This window comes from Macaca mulatta, chromosome X (genome assembly GCF_049350105.2).
Source record: "Macaca mulatta isolate MMU2019108-1 chromosome X, T2T-MMU8v2.0, whole genome shotgun sequence".
NCBI lineage: Eukaryota > Metazoa > Chordata > Mammalia > Primates > Cercopithecidae > Macaca > Macaca mulatta.
The window spans coordinates 6,674,566-6,689,115 of NC_133426.1; the positions used below are offsets into that span (position 1 = coordinate 6,674,566).

At 44.2% G+C, this 14,550-nt stretch overlaps 2 protein-coding genes across 4 annotated transcripts in view; one reads left to right on the forward strand and one right to left on the reverse strand.

The window, feature by feature from the left end:
- The window catches only part of PUDP (pseudouridine 5'-phosphatase), a 174,869-nt gene extending 170,144 nt beyond the window's left edge, over positions 1–4,725 (reverse strand). For both annotated transcript variants that reach the window (XM_015126903.3, XM_001089095.5), the window contains exon 1: positions 4,622–4,725. In XM_015126903.3, the coding sequence (XP_014982389.1) occupies positions 4,622–4,685 (64 nt within the window). In that variant the 5' untranslated portion in view covers positions 4,686–4,725. The remainder of the gene's footprint in view (positions 1–4,621) is intronic.
- STS (steroid sulfatase) overlaps positions 3,754–14,550 on the forward strand; it is a 284,875-nt gene continuing 274,078 nt past the window's right edge. Inside the window, exon 1 of one of the 2 annotated variants that reach the window (XM_077988100.1) lies at positions 3,754–4,175. The gene's annotated coding sequence lies outside the window, so the exon portion shown is untranslated. The remainder of the gene's footprint in view (positions 4,176–14,550) is intronic. The other variant, XM_077988102.1, reaches the window with a different exon arrangement.

Consider the following 14,550-nt stretch of genomic DNA (forward strand, 5'->3'; position numbering starts at 1 on the left):
TGAGAGAGCTAGAAAAAAGAAAAGGATATTTTACACCTGCATGCCTAGAATCTGCTGAATATTTGTGTTGGCAGCTGGACAAAACTCTTATCTATCTGCAGAATTTTGCATTTTAAGTTTTACCCCCTTCTCAATTATTCTAGAAACAGAAACAGCTGCAGTGGACAACCAACCACTTACCACAAGAACGTAAGCTTGGCATGGTTCAGGTCTATTAGAAAACAGAACCAAAGGGAGCTAAGTCTATAATTTGATGCTGTTTCTCCGACATACAATATAGCATCTTACTCCAAATCTCTTTGTTCCCTTAATAGGAACACACGTGCCTTGTGCTTTCTATATTCCAGAAGACTTTTCAGTTTTCAGAAACAACAGATTACTCATTGATTACACTGTAGTGAAAGGCCAATCATGGCCCCTGAGATAAGGGCTCACCTCTGTCCCAAGCCCTCACACTGGCCTCCACCCTCAGCCATCTCCTTTGCAAATGTGGAAGAGAACCTACATTTCACCTAGCAAGGTTAAAACCAAAGGGTGCACTGTCAGCCCCCAGAGGAGACGGGGCAAAGAAAGAATGTGAACCTACCACCAGAGTTGCTTTGACATCCAGAGCAAGACCCATTACAAATGATGGAAGGAGGGGAGGTTGTGATTACTATCTCATTCCAACTAGGATCTCTGCACGTTCTGGGGTTGAACAATAACCACCTATTATGGAAGCATGCGGAATGATCCTTCACTTTGCTCCACCCTCCTCAGAAATGTGCCAAAACTCTTAGAAACCCCACTTGGAATGAATGACTTGATAACATCAAGTAGTAAGAACCGACTGAGGCTGAAAAGCTTGTCAGCTGCACTTTTAAACCTCATCAGACGTATTTCATGGGGTCAAATGACAACATACGTAGATTCTTCTGACAATATGTCTAGGGCATGCGCTAATATTACGTAAGAAAAATCTATTTTTGTCATCAGCTATATGGATGTTCCGGTGTCTAAAGAAACAGCCTACATGAAGTTAACAAAGAATGATAGCGCGAAACACACTCACGCTATGTCTGTGGAATTTTGGCCACACAGTGGACATGACTGTCAACTGTCTCAAGCAGCCTACAATCCCATCGGTACTGGGCTTGGTGATCCCCACAGAGACCCTACCTCCGTGCCCTCTTAGTGTCTCCTGGGCCCCAGACAGTGAGGCAGGCACTTACAGTCTCAAGTGCTATTATTTGGCAAAGAGGAAGCTATGGGAGTGCAAGAAGGCACAGAAGAGGTCTTCATTTTACTATATAAAGGTGAAGCAGAAGTCACTCATTAAAATCCTGCAATCTGGATTTATAAAGATGTGGTATATTATGGTCAACACTGCAAATGTTCTTATTACCCTTCGCAGATCTACCTTATTATTTTATGATATTTAAGAATTTGGAAATAAGCTTATTTTCCTTTGATTTTAAAAGGATTTTAAATAATTCTGTGTTAGACTCCAAGAAAACCACATTTTACACATACCACATTTTACATACACCAAAACTCCTAATTCTGAATATTCTTAATACCCATCCTCTGCCTGGCCCTCCCAGCATAGCCATTATCAACAGACAAGATCTTGAGTTTCTCCGCAAAGACCTAGACCCATGCTGCCCAAGCCAGTAGCCACCCACCAAGTGAGGCTACAGAGTGCTTGAAATGAGGCTAGTTCAAACTGAGATGTGTTGTATGTATAAAACACACACAGATTTTGAGAACCTAGTATCAAAATTAATGTCAAAAACTTCAATGATTTTCTTATAGTGACTTTTTATTAAATAATATTTTTGATACATTAGGTTACATCATTCAAATCAATGTCATCTGTATCTTTTTACTTATTAAAAGTTGCTCCCCAAAATTTCTGGCTCAATTCTGCGAGACAGAACTGCTCTGGACAACAAACTATCTTCTCTTTTAAAGAAATTGGGACCATCTTTTGTGTTCCTAATTTCGGTTATTTACAAAAGGAATCATCTTCCCTGTCCAGCTGCTGAGATACTGTTTAATAACTGTTATCTTCTTTCAAAATCATTCCAGTTTTTAACTAATCCCAGTCCCCTATTCTCTTTCTCTGAGTGGCATTTGAGAGCAAAAATTATTAATATTACCTAAATCATAACTGACTGTTACCTTGGTAATGAGAAACAGAATCCAAAGTGTTTTTTGTTTTGTTTTGTTTTGTTTTTAAAAAAAGGACAACAGCATCGTACATGTCAAAAGCATGGGAAAGTGTCCCGGCTTTCTTCCTGGTCAACATTTCCTCTAAAATCTCCATTTACTTCCTCATTCTCCTCTGATTAAACAAGCTTCTCCTCTAATGTTAACAATCCTCCATGAAACTATTCGTTTTCAATTTTACTTCCCCAAGTATGCAAGTATTGGGGCCACATCGACAAATAGAACTTCCTAGGAAAATGCACTCAAAATTCCCAAAAAACAGACCTACTGTAAAACAACTCATTATAAATTGATAATATATTGTTATGCAAACAACAGATACACTGAAGTGAGGTGCTAAAGAATGAGAGCAGGCATAATCTGGTAGATTAAATTAAAGTGGTACATTCTGGAAAGCTGTGTTTTGTATTTACACATTTGATGAAAGAATGGGATAAGCAAAGTTATATTTCCAAGAAAGTTTTGCAAGGCCTTACCACCTCAAAGAAGAGGTAGGGCAGGAAAGGAGGAAACGGGCAGAAAATGAGGGAGGGGAATAAGTAGTATGGCTTATTTTTCCAAATAGCACTAATTCTTGGTTATCTGACTAGATCAGAGGATTGGGTAACAATGTGAGGTCAATGCTTGTAATACCATTTAAGTCACATTCATCACTTCAGGGCATGGTTATGTGCGAATCTAGAATCAGAATGACGCATCAAGCTCATTTAGAAGTTTAATAAATTTAATTTTAATGAGACATCTTGTTGGGTATTAAAATTCATAAGACTCCCAGAACAGGTTCTCTGGACCTTTATTAGAGGGTAAGAAATGTATTTGACAATTTAGCTTCTTGACCACCGGAGTAGGAAAATTCATGTCTACAAACTATACCTATGTATCCCAGAAGCTTTCTGACATTGAGTCATTTCAAATTTAGTAGCTGCATACACCGTTGGCTCCAATTAGTGACCTCCACGGGGATTTTTTTTCCTTTGGAATTTATCAGTTTATACCTGTGTGTTCATAAAATGAAGAGAATGGTTTCTGTGTGCCTTTTTAAAACAAAACACTGCTAGTGAATTACCCAGCAATATGATGAGCAGAAACAAGGTCACATTCACAATTTAAGATGAGCTCAACATCATTTATATTTAGAACGGGATCAATCTAGAATCGGTTGTCAGCTTGGCTTCTTATTAGCTGTGTGACCTTGGGCAAGTAGCTTTACCTCTCTGAGCTTCAGGGTTTTTTCTTTTTTTTTAATTACTGAAATGCAAATACTTCCTCCTAACTTGCAGGGTTTTGAAATGAAGGAATGATATACGTAAACAAGCAGGTCAGCTGTCTACACAGAGTATGCAGACATGTTTATAGATATATGAAGCCTCCTGGTGATTATGTGTCATAGTGTTGTGTTGAGGCTTTGGGTAGAGCTCAGCATAGTTCTGTCTTGAGTTAAAAACAGGGTTTTATTCTTTGAATTCTACTTGAATTCCTCTTGGCTGGTGAAGTTCACATGTGCTATGACTGACTACCTTAGTACACTGCCAAGTGTTTCTTAATGCCTCGGATTGATAGAGCAGCGGTTCTCAAACGTTCACGCACTTGTTAAAATGCAGATTCTGATTGGGCAGGGGTAGGGTGGCCCCCAGGTGATGTCCCTGGTGCTGGTCACCCTAGGCAGCCAGACCACTTGACAGACCTTCTGTGCCTCTACGCTGCTGACGGCGCGGGATAATTCCTTATGGTTGCATAGGGCACTCCTGTGCACTGCGGGAAGTTTAGCAGTATCGCTGGTCTAGACCCCACTAGATGCCGGTGACCCCATCACTCCACGCCAGCTGCGACAGCCAAAATGTCTCCTAACATCGCCATTGCCAGATGCCCTCAGGGCGGCAAAACCGCCAGGTGGAGAACCGCTACCATGTAGGATGCTACCATCAAGGTGCGCCCACAGCAGCAACCTTGGAGCAGGCAGGCAAGTATCCTCCAGGCTAGCTTGCAGACGGGGAAACTGAGGCTGGGCACCTCTCAAGGTCGCACGCCTGGATAACCGAAAAGACAGCGCGGAGGTCCCGCCGCGCCGCACTCTGCGGAGAGGGCGCAGAGCCGCGAGCCCGCCCGGTGGTCCCCAGGGACCGCGCCCACGTGCTCCAGCCCCACGGGCTGCCCGCCGACCGGAAGCGGGTGCTGGGGCCGCGTAGACGCCGCGGCCACGCGCGCCCGCCAGCCCGGACATGGGCCCGCGGGCGCTCCCGGCCGCCGCCCGACTTCGGGGCCGGCGGGGGGCAGAGCGCGCGGGAGCCCGAGCGTCCCTGCTCGAACACCGCCCCGCCGCGGCCCCCCGGTCGTGACGTATCCCGCGCCGACCGTTCCCACGCCCACCCAAGACCGCCCTCACGGGAGGCGGCGGCCGCACACTACCCACCCAGAAGAAGTCCGTCCATGTCAAAGATGAGGTGGGTGACGGGCTGCGGCGGGGGCGCCGCCATGGTACCGCCTTCTGGATTTGGGTGGGGGCGAGGAGGAAGTGCGCGCGCACCCGCCCGCCCCGCGCACGCGCACTCACGGCCTCCTCGCGCGACCGGGCCGCTCTGCGCACGCGCCTCCCGCGGCCCCTCGCCGGGCGTCTCGGAGCCCTAGCGTCCTGGGCTGCCTAGTGCCGCTCCGCGCACGCGCACCTCGGGCTTTCGCCGCAGCAGCAGCTGCAGACCAGGGATGCGTCGCGGGCCGGCGTGATACGTTTACCCGTATCAACTCCTCCTCACTTCACACCCGGAATCGGTCCAAGCTACGCAGTCAGCGGCCGCGCAGAGCCGAGAGGGCAAATTCACTGCTTGACTTTGTATCAGGTGTGAATGAGGAAGGAGGGACAGTACAAGGGACTGTCGAGTGAGGAGAGGGGGTTGAAGTTTCTCAGGGTGGCATCACTGCTAGCCATCAGGTTGCAGACAAATGGCCTTGGTCACGAGGTCCCTGGGTGGGTTCGCCCGAGCCGCCAGCCCCTGGACCGTGGGTGGGTTTTTCTCAGTTTCGCTTGCCCGCCTCCCTGCGGTCCTGGACCGCGACTTGAACCGGCAGCCGCGCATGCGCAGTGTGCGGAGAGGCTGCACCACCTCCGTGCCTGCATCTCTGAGTGTCCCAGGCTGGTGCATTGTCCCAGAGCAAAGCCAAGCTGCGCAAGGAGGATGCTGAAATAATACTAATAGTCAACATGCCTTGCTGGTTGTTCCTTCTTAGGTATCATCTGTCTTTTGGGCTGCTCTGAGTTTTCTTCCTTTTTTAACTTTTCAAATGCCACCTAAACAGCTTTCTTCCCCCCCCCCCGCCATCGTCAGAAAAATACTTTCTTGTCCCTGTTTGTATTTTGTGTTCGTTTATGCGGTATATTCACGTTTAAGGACAAGGATTGGACCTTTTGAGAAGCGGAAATAAGAGAGTTTTAAGACTTTAAAAATGTGAGGGTGTGTGGGGCGCAGTGGCTCACACCTGTAATCCCAGTACTTAGGGAGGCAGAGGTGGGAGTTGCGGGAATACTTTGAGCCCAGGAGTTTAAGAACTGTCTGGGCAATATAGCGAGACCCTGTTCTCCACAAAAGGGGAAAAAGATAAAAACAAAACAAAACAAAAAACAGGTGTAAACATAAGGATGTATTTCTAGTTTAGTGCCTACATGGTGGATGGGGGCACGCCTGGATTCAGCAAGAATTATCATCTATGATAGACAAAATGCATCTGTGTCTGTTTCCTCCTGGGTAAAATGGAGGTGATAAAGGAGGTGAGGCAGGCCAGGCCCTTAGTACTAGTGCATAATATATAGTCAATAAAATTATGTGTTCTTACAGCTGGTGCTATAAGATAGCTTCCCCCGTTTAATGCAATCGTGATTTCCCTTTGAGGACACGGAATTTCAGAGAAGGCAATTTATGAGCAAATTAGGAAGGCACTTGTGTGACTCAAATACAGTCATTCATGGTTTCTGTATTAGTTTGCTACAGCTGCCATAATAATGTACCACAGACTAAGTAACCTAAACAACAGATGTATATTGTGTCACAGATCTGGAGGCCAGAAGTCCTAGATCAAGATGTCAGCAGTCTTAATTCCTTCTGAGGGCTGTGAGGAAAGGACCTGTTCCAGGCCTTTCTCCTCAGCTTGAACCTGCTTTCTTTTCCCTGTATCTTGTCCTGTTGTCTTCCCTCTGTGTGTGTCTCTGTGTCCAAATTTTCTCCTTTTTTAAGAACACCATTCTTATTGGACTAAGGACCACCCTAATGACTACATTTTAATTTGATTATCTCTGACAAGATCCTGTTTCCAAATAAGGTCACATTCTGAGGTAGTGGGGATGAGGACTCCAACATATATTTTTGGGGAACACAATTCCATAATAGATGCATTCCACACACATTGCTGTGGTACCTACAGTAAGTATGACAGTATTTTCCACCTGGAGTCTTTGGAATTCTCCCTCCCAGTTTCTTTCCATTCTCTGGAAACAAATGGATGCACACATGTCAGAGTTTCTGTTATTTTTTTGGTATCGTAACCACCTCACATTTCTGTTTAGTCATTAAATTAAAAAAGAGTATTTTTCTTTTTCTCTTCTTTTTTTTTTTTTTAATGAGACAGAGTCTCACTCTGTCGCCCAGGCTGGAGCACAGTGGTGCAATCTCTGCTCACTGCAGCCTCAGCATCCTGGCTTCAAGTGATTCTCCTGCCTCAGCCTCCCGAGTAGCTGGGATTACAGGCACCAGCCACCACACTCAGCTAATTTTTGTATTTTTTAGTAGAGATGGGGTTTTACCATATTGGCCAGGCTGGTCTTGAACTCCTGACCTAGTGATCTGCCCACCTCGGCTTCTCAAAGTGCTGGGATTACAGGCGTGAGCCACCAGGCCCGGCCAATAAAGAGTATTTTTCAAAGGAAAAAAGGCCCCAGTCCCATTTTGACGAAATGGCAAAGCCTCACAGTGATTGTGGAAGAGACAGATTGGGAAACCTTAGGTACTTCAGCTCTCCACAGATGTGAAAACATGCTTCACATTATTTTTTTATAAGTCTTATTTTCTATACTTTTCAGTAACATCACTTCTATGCATAAGATGGAAGACTCCTCTTTGCTTAAAAAAAAGAAAACAAACTGACTGTGTGAATGCTTCTCTGTTACAAGCTAGTTTGGAAAAGAATGAAATTTTGTTCTAGCAATGTGGTTTGTACACATATAACAAGTTAGTTTTTAGCTTTTCATAATTCTCCAACAGCCAAAGATGGCCGGCTTCTATGCTGACAGGGATGCATTTCCTTCCATGAATTACAGTTTACTTTTGTACAATTGTGTTTTCCCCATGGGACAATAAGTTACTTTTCCTGACAATTTTAAGATACAGTAGAAATGATCCAGTAAACTACGGTATGATGGCATCAAAAACACATTAACAATGGAACAGATAAACAGACGATCTTCTTTCACACAACATACAAACTTAAACATGCCATTTATTGTGTGTGTATACATATGCCATCCTCTATGAAGTCTTAGCTTATTTCAACTTCCTTAGTTTGTTGTCCTGGTTCCTGTGTCTCTGTGCTTTTGTTATCTGTTGTATTTGGTTTCCAGTCTGCTATATCTGTTTTCTGTGAGCCCCCTTTGCCCCATTATTCTCTTTACTTTTCTGGGACACACATCTTGCCCAGTGTAGATGGAGGGTAACAGGTTGGACTAGGGACCATCTTTCTCAGTGGCTGTACACAGTCCACTTTTCTTGATGATGCTGAGAGACCAGAAAGCTCTGACTTCATCTGATGGGGCCTCAATTTGAGCGCCTTGCTGCAGACTTACCTGCCTTCTTCCCCTATATAGCTGGCTTAGCAAAGTTGACTTAGGAAGTCTCTTGCTTCAGAGGCACTGAATATTCTCACCCCTTCCTGCTGCTGGTTTCCTCCCAGCCCAGTGAGCTGTGGAAGGGAGCCTGACATAAATGGCTGAATTCGCCACTCCTGGTTTTGTACTCTCGGACGTATCTGGTACTTGTGTGTGGGGAGGGTCATTGTTTTTGAACCCCTTCACCATCAGAGTACACACTGGCTCTGAGCGAGAGGTCCGGTTTGCTTCTCTGCAGTGGTGGATAACAGATGTGATCTGAACTGGTAGTGCCGGCATCCGCTGGGAGCTCACTAGAAATGCAGAATCCCAGCTGCCAGCCCCAGACTGACCGACTCAGCCTCTGCCTTTCAACCAGGACATCCAATGGTCTAGACCATTGACCCCTCCGGGGGTACACCAGCTACTTCCTTGTGGGGAGGGGGCTTAGGATGATTATTATTGTTGTTATTTTATTTATTTGGTTTTTTTTTTGAGACGGAGTCTCGCTCCGTCGCCCAGGCTGGAGTACGGTGGCGCAATCTCGGCTCACTGCAAGCTCTGCCTCTTGGATTCACGACATTTTCCTGCCTCAGCTTCCCGAGTAGCTGGGACTACAGGTGCCCGCCACTATGCCCCCGGCTAATTTTTTTGTATTTTTTAGTAGAGGCGGGATTTCACCATGTTAGCCAGGATGGTCTCGATCTCCTGACATTGTGATCCGCCTGCCTAAGCCTCCCAAAGTGCTGGGATTACAGGCGTTAGCCACCGCGCCCAGCCAGGATTATCATTTTAATGTAAAGAAGTAGCAAATGTGTTAAGTTTACCAACATTTATTTTTATTTTATTTTATTTTTTTGAGACAGGATCTCACTGTGTCGCCTAGGCTGGAGTGCAGTGGCATGATGTTGGCTCACTGCAACCCCACCCTTCTGGGTTCAAGCGATCCTGCCACCTCAGCCTTCTGGGTAGCTGGGACTGCAGGTGCCCACCACCATGCCTGGCTAATTTTTGTATTTTTTAGTGGAGACGGGGTTTCACCATGTTGGCCAGGCTAGTCTTAAACTCCTGACCTCAAGTGATCCACCTGCCTTGGCCTTCCAAAGTGCTGGAAGTACAGGCAGGAGCCATGGCACCCAGCCCTAACATTTAATATTTGTGTGAACACTGGTCAGTGTTCTTGTGTCTTGGTCTTTTCTCCAGGTATCCTTACAGGGAGGAGGGGAGACATCATTGCTTTCAACCATTTTATTTGATTTCAGCATAATGCAATGTACATATTAAGGTAAAGTGTATTTACGGTTTATATTATTTAATTTTTAAATCAGCTCTCAAAAAATGGACAAAGGGATCAAAGACATGCCTATGAAAATAATAAAATGTAGCTTCCTGTTAATAACAAGAAAGTAGAAATTCCAGCATCAGCTTTATAGCCTTCACTAATGATTACAGATCATGTTTCGTAATATCCATAATGTTAGTGCCTAAGTAGACACACACTATTCTAAAATAGCACATGTGAAGGGAGGATGTGTGCTCCAAAAATGTGGAGAAGTGAAGCATGTGGTCAGACCTTACCATGAGTTCGAATTTCCTTTGTCCTGCCAGGATTCTCACTGACTAGACATAACTAGACATCTGAGAGAGGGGCTCAGGCTTCATCACTCCCCACCCTTTATCATCATATTGTTCTGGGATTTAGGGCTCCTGACTCCAAACAGTTCCCTCCTCGTTTGCTCCTCTCTCTGTTTCTCCTTCCCGCCCTTTCTTTCCTCCTTCTCTCTTTCCCTGTCTTCCTTCCTGTCCTCCTCCTCGACTCCCTCCCTCTCTCCTTTCCTCCCATCCTTTCCTTCTTCTCTCTTTCCCTGTCTTCCTTCCTGTCCTCCTCCTCGACTCCTTCCCTCTCTCCTTCCCTCCCTTCCTTTCCTCCTCCTCTCTTTTCCTGTCTTCCTTCCTGATCTCCTCCTCCACTCTCTCCCTCTCTCCTTCCTTCCCTTCCTTTCCTCCTGTCTTCCTCCTGTCCTCCTCCTTGACTCCTTCCCTCTCTTCCTTTCCTCCTTCTCTCTTTGCCTGTTTTCCTTCCTGTTCTCCTCCTGCACTCTCTCTTTTCTTCCCTTCCTTTCCTCCTTCTCTCTTTTCCTGTCTTCCTTTCTGTCCTCCTCCTCGACTCCTTCCCTCTCTGCTTCCTTCTCTTCCTTTCCTCCTTCTCTCTTTTCCCATCTTCCTTCCTGTTCTCCTCAACTCCTTCCCTCTCTCCTTCCCTCCCTTCCTTTCCTCCTTCTCTCTTTTCCTGTCTCCCTTCCTGTCCTCTTCCTCGACTCCCTCCCTTTCTGCTTCCTTCCCTTTCTTTCCTCCTTCTCTCTTTTCCTGTCTTCCTTCCTTCCTTCCTTCCTGTCCTCCTGCTCGACTCCCTCCCTGCTTCCTTCCCTTCCTTCCTTTCTTCTCTCTTTTCCTGTCTTCCTGTTCTCCTTCTAAACTCCCTCCCCCTCTCCTGCCCTCTCTCCCTCTTTTCCTTTTTTCTTTCCCTCCTGATGTTGCCTCTAGCGTAGCCTCCTCCCTCCAGGACCTGTGAGGGGTTTGTGCACCCATAATGGATACAACTGGGGATGTCAGCAACTTGGGCCTTTGCTGTGTCTTGCACCACATTCACAAAGAGGGGTACCCACTGGCCCTGCCCGCTGAAGCTTCTCTCCTTGAGTGGAATCACAGCTGGAGCTCACCACGCAGAGTGCTGAGTGCCATCTCTAATGTGTGCCTTGTGTCGTCGCTGCTTCTGAATAAACCACATGCCCACCTGCAAGGCTCTGAGTTCCTGTCACATCTTATGCAAGTTGCTTAGTGCTCTGGTCACTTCTCCAAAGTGTTTAGAAAGGCCACATGCTGAGTGTCTGAGATGAAAGAGTGAGTAGTTTATGGTTAAAGTTGGCTCATTGTTTCATAGCAACTGTGGTAATAACCACCAGCCCTCAAACAATTAGAATGTGCTTAGAACTTTATAAATGATCTCTTACTTCATTGACTCGGCAACTTTGCAAGGTAAACAATGGAATTCTTCTTCTTATAGAAATAAAGAAATGGAGCATGAGGAAAGTCAGGTACCTTGCCTCAAGTCATATACCTGAAAATGATCAGGGTGGAGACTTCAACCTCTGTTGGTCTTCCTTCCTCAAAAAAAGCCAAAAGGCAAAAAATATCTATTAATATGTTTCATATATGTTTTCAAAATTTCCTATGTTGTGCTTAAGCAATCAGGACCACAACATGAATAGATAATATCAAAATCAAACACAAGAATGAATGTGCAAATAAAGGGGAAAAAACTATTCTAGAAACCACCAGCAAAAAAACGATAAGGAAAAGGAACCTTCAAAAATAAACAAGGAACATTTGTTTTCTTCAATTCTGATATCAGTATGGCATATCAGCGATAACATGGTTCAACCAGTCATTTCTAGGATTGAAAGTTTTCGCCTTTATTTTACTTGCACCCAACTCCTGTGCTGCTTGGTGCAAGCTAACATCTGGAGGGAACAGAAAGCCGGTTGCACAGCCTCTCCCTTCAGCTTCCCCATGATCATGTAAGCCTGGAAAATGTGCTGAATGAGTCCTTGCCTCCTCAATTCATAGCCACGTGTTCATTTGAAACTCTCCCATTTTTGTGGTCAATGATCTTCCCATTTTTTTTTTTAACATAACAATTCTCAGACTTACTCAACAGGGGCCATCACACATGCTCTTTCAAAAGAACATAATATCTCCTTCAAACACACTTTAGAAATACCAGATTACCGTTAGGCATAGGGTCCATTCTGACTTACATTCTGCCTTACCACCAACTTTCTTGAGAAGCAATCATTCAGTAAGGCTGTGGGATTTTGCCAAGTGAGCGTGACACCAAACACATTGGAAAAGCAGAGTAGATTTACAGAGTAAAATTCAGAGAATGAGAATCTTAGGTACCTCAAATAGTTAAGATTTTAAGAATCTTAAAGGGAACAGAATATGTTTATATGTATATATGTATACCATACATATATAAGCTATATAAATAATATATTGGTGTGCATGGTTTTGATAAACTTGAGGAAATGCCTTTATATATAACTTCAATATATTTAGTTTGTATATATTCACAAATGTGTATGTTAAATATTATATTACAAGTAATGCAACTGCATGACTTTAAGAAAGTTAAGAAGAAAGATGATTACAGTAGGTTCTCACTTGTTCGGAGGTCTTTGGAAACTGTGACTTTAAGCAAAGCCACATATAACAAAGCCATTTTTTGTTCTCATCAACTTTATAACAAAATGATGTTGAATGAAACAATATGCTGTATATCGTTCCCCTTAAAGTTGCAATTTCCAAGAATCAGCCAGGTATGGAGGCTCACGCCTGTAATCTCAGCACTTTGGGAGGCTGAGGCCAGTGGATTGCTTGAGCTCAGGAGTTCAAGACCAGCCTGGGCAACATGGTGAAACCCCATCTCTACAAAAAAATACAAAAATTAGCTGGGTGTGATGGCATGTACCTGTTGTCCCAGCTACTTGAGGGGACTGAGGTGGGAGGATTGCTTAAGCCTGGGAGGTCGAGGCTGCAGTGAGCTCTGATCGTGCCACTGTACTCCAGCCTGGGTGTTATAGTGAGAACCTATCTCAAAAAAAAAAAAAAAAAAAAAAAAAAAAAATTCTGAGAATCTATTGACGTTAAGTCAGGAGTTATTGTGTATATGATTTAAATGTAGTTAATTTATTACATATATACACACATATAGGTGCATGCATGTGTGGGGTTTTTATTTTTAGCTGGCTCTTCTCTTTGGATGTATGTGTGGTTCTAACAAACTTCAGGCGAAAGGTCTTTAATATATGTGTATATATATTTATATATAATTGCATAGGTTTGAGAGTTGTTTAATAGGCTAAGTGAAGTAGATGGGTCAAACAGGTACAACACATGTATTTTGTTCTCTTGTGGGCACATTTCAGTTGAATATGTTTATTGGCTGCTGTTGTATTAGTGCATAAACAATAACATTTGGAAGCATCTATTTCAAGTCAATTTCCTAGGGCCCTTTAAACCACTCTGAAAGAACCTTAGAGGCAATAAATTTCCATGATCCCTTCCTCCTGGAGTAAACTAGGATGCCAGTTAAAGAAAGGTAATTTACTAGGACTTAGGTTTTGGTTTAATAATAAAGCTATAACTTGAAACATGGAAATGCAGTATAGCAAGGAGAAGGCTGTGATTAAATCTGCTCCTGAAAAATGGAAAGTGAATGATAATTAAAAACCACAAATATGCAAAAATACCCAGAAACTATTCATAATTTTTTGTGTTCCTTCTTTGATCTACCCCCAACCATGTTTCATGTAACACACATAGGAGGAATTCTGGGGTTTTCCATGTGGTTTTGCCCTTTCCTGTGCCATAACCTTTACTTTAATAGACAAGGAGGGGGTCCCCAAACCAGAGATTTGAGAGCACTTTCGGTGTTTTAACGTTTCTAGAATTTATGAAGTTGGCAAATGGCTTGGAGAAGAATAGTTGAGCCCATCCTGAATATATACAGAGCTCACTACTGTTTGTCTTGTGCAGTTGTGGATGTTGCAATAGGGAGACTGTAGACTGGATTCTGGGGCTCCAGGTCTCTTCCTTCTGCATGGCTAAGAGGAGAACCCTTCTGTGAGCACCGTGTTGCTCTCGTCCCACTTGTCCGATTTGCATTGAGATGCTTTTTCCTTGATTCAGGGCCCTAATTATCAAGCCTTGACCTTTGCTCATGCAATTGCTGCATGTCGAGTCTTTGAGAGTGAGTGTTCTCTTGCTTATCTCTGATTGCATGTGTCCTTCTTCTGTGGGACTCCAGGATTTCCCACCAACAGTCTCTCTATTGGGTTCTTTCTGGGTACAGGCCCAAGTATGAAGACATGCCCAGTGTTACCTTGAGGGTTCCTGTGCAATGCCTCTGATGGTTGGCACAGTTATAGGAATGTCAAATATCAGGTAGGTTCAACTCTGAACAATTTCATTAAGCATCTACACGAATTCATATACCAAAGTCTGTGCTTTTCATGATCTTAAAGCACAGTAATTTTCATAGCTCGTAAAGTAAAATCTTTTCACTTCTGTCTTCTCAAAATTGCCAAAAAGGATCATCCATTTCTTTTGGCCAGGCACCATGCCCTGGGACATTATATCTAATCAATAAAGGGTTACTGATCAGAGGGGCCTAAGATGTATACTTCTGCCTGCCTTACTGGTGAGAAAGCTGATGCCCCAAGTGATTAAGCACTTTTTGGAGGTCATACAGCTAGTGGGTGCTGGAATCAGAATACCATGTCTGTCTGACTCCAAAGTCCTCCATCCACATATCAAGACAAATTATTCTGGAGAATATTTATTGTAACGGGATACTCATTTGACATCATTGTGAAATGAGATGGAAAAAAAATGGCATCCTATAGGAATTTTCCATGTAGATAGCCAGGAAC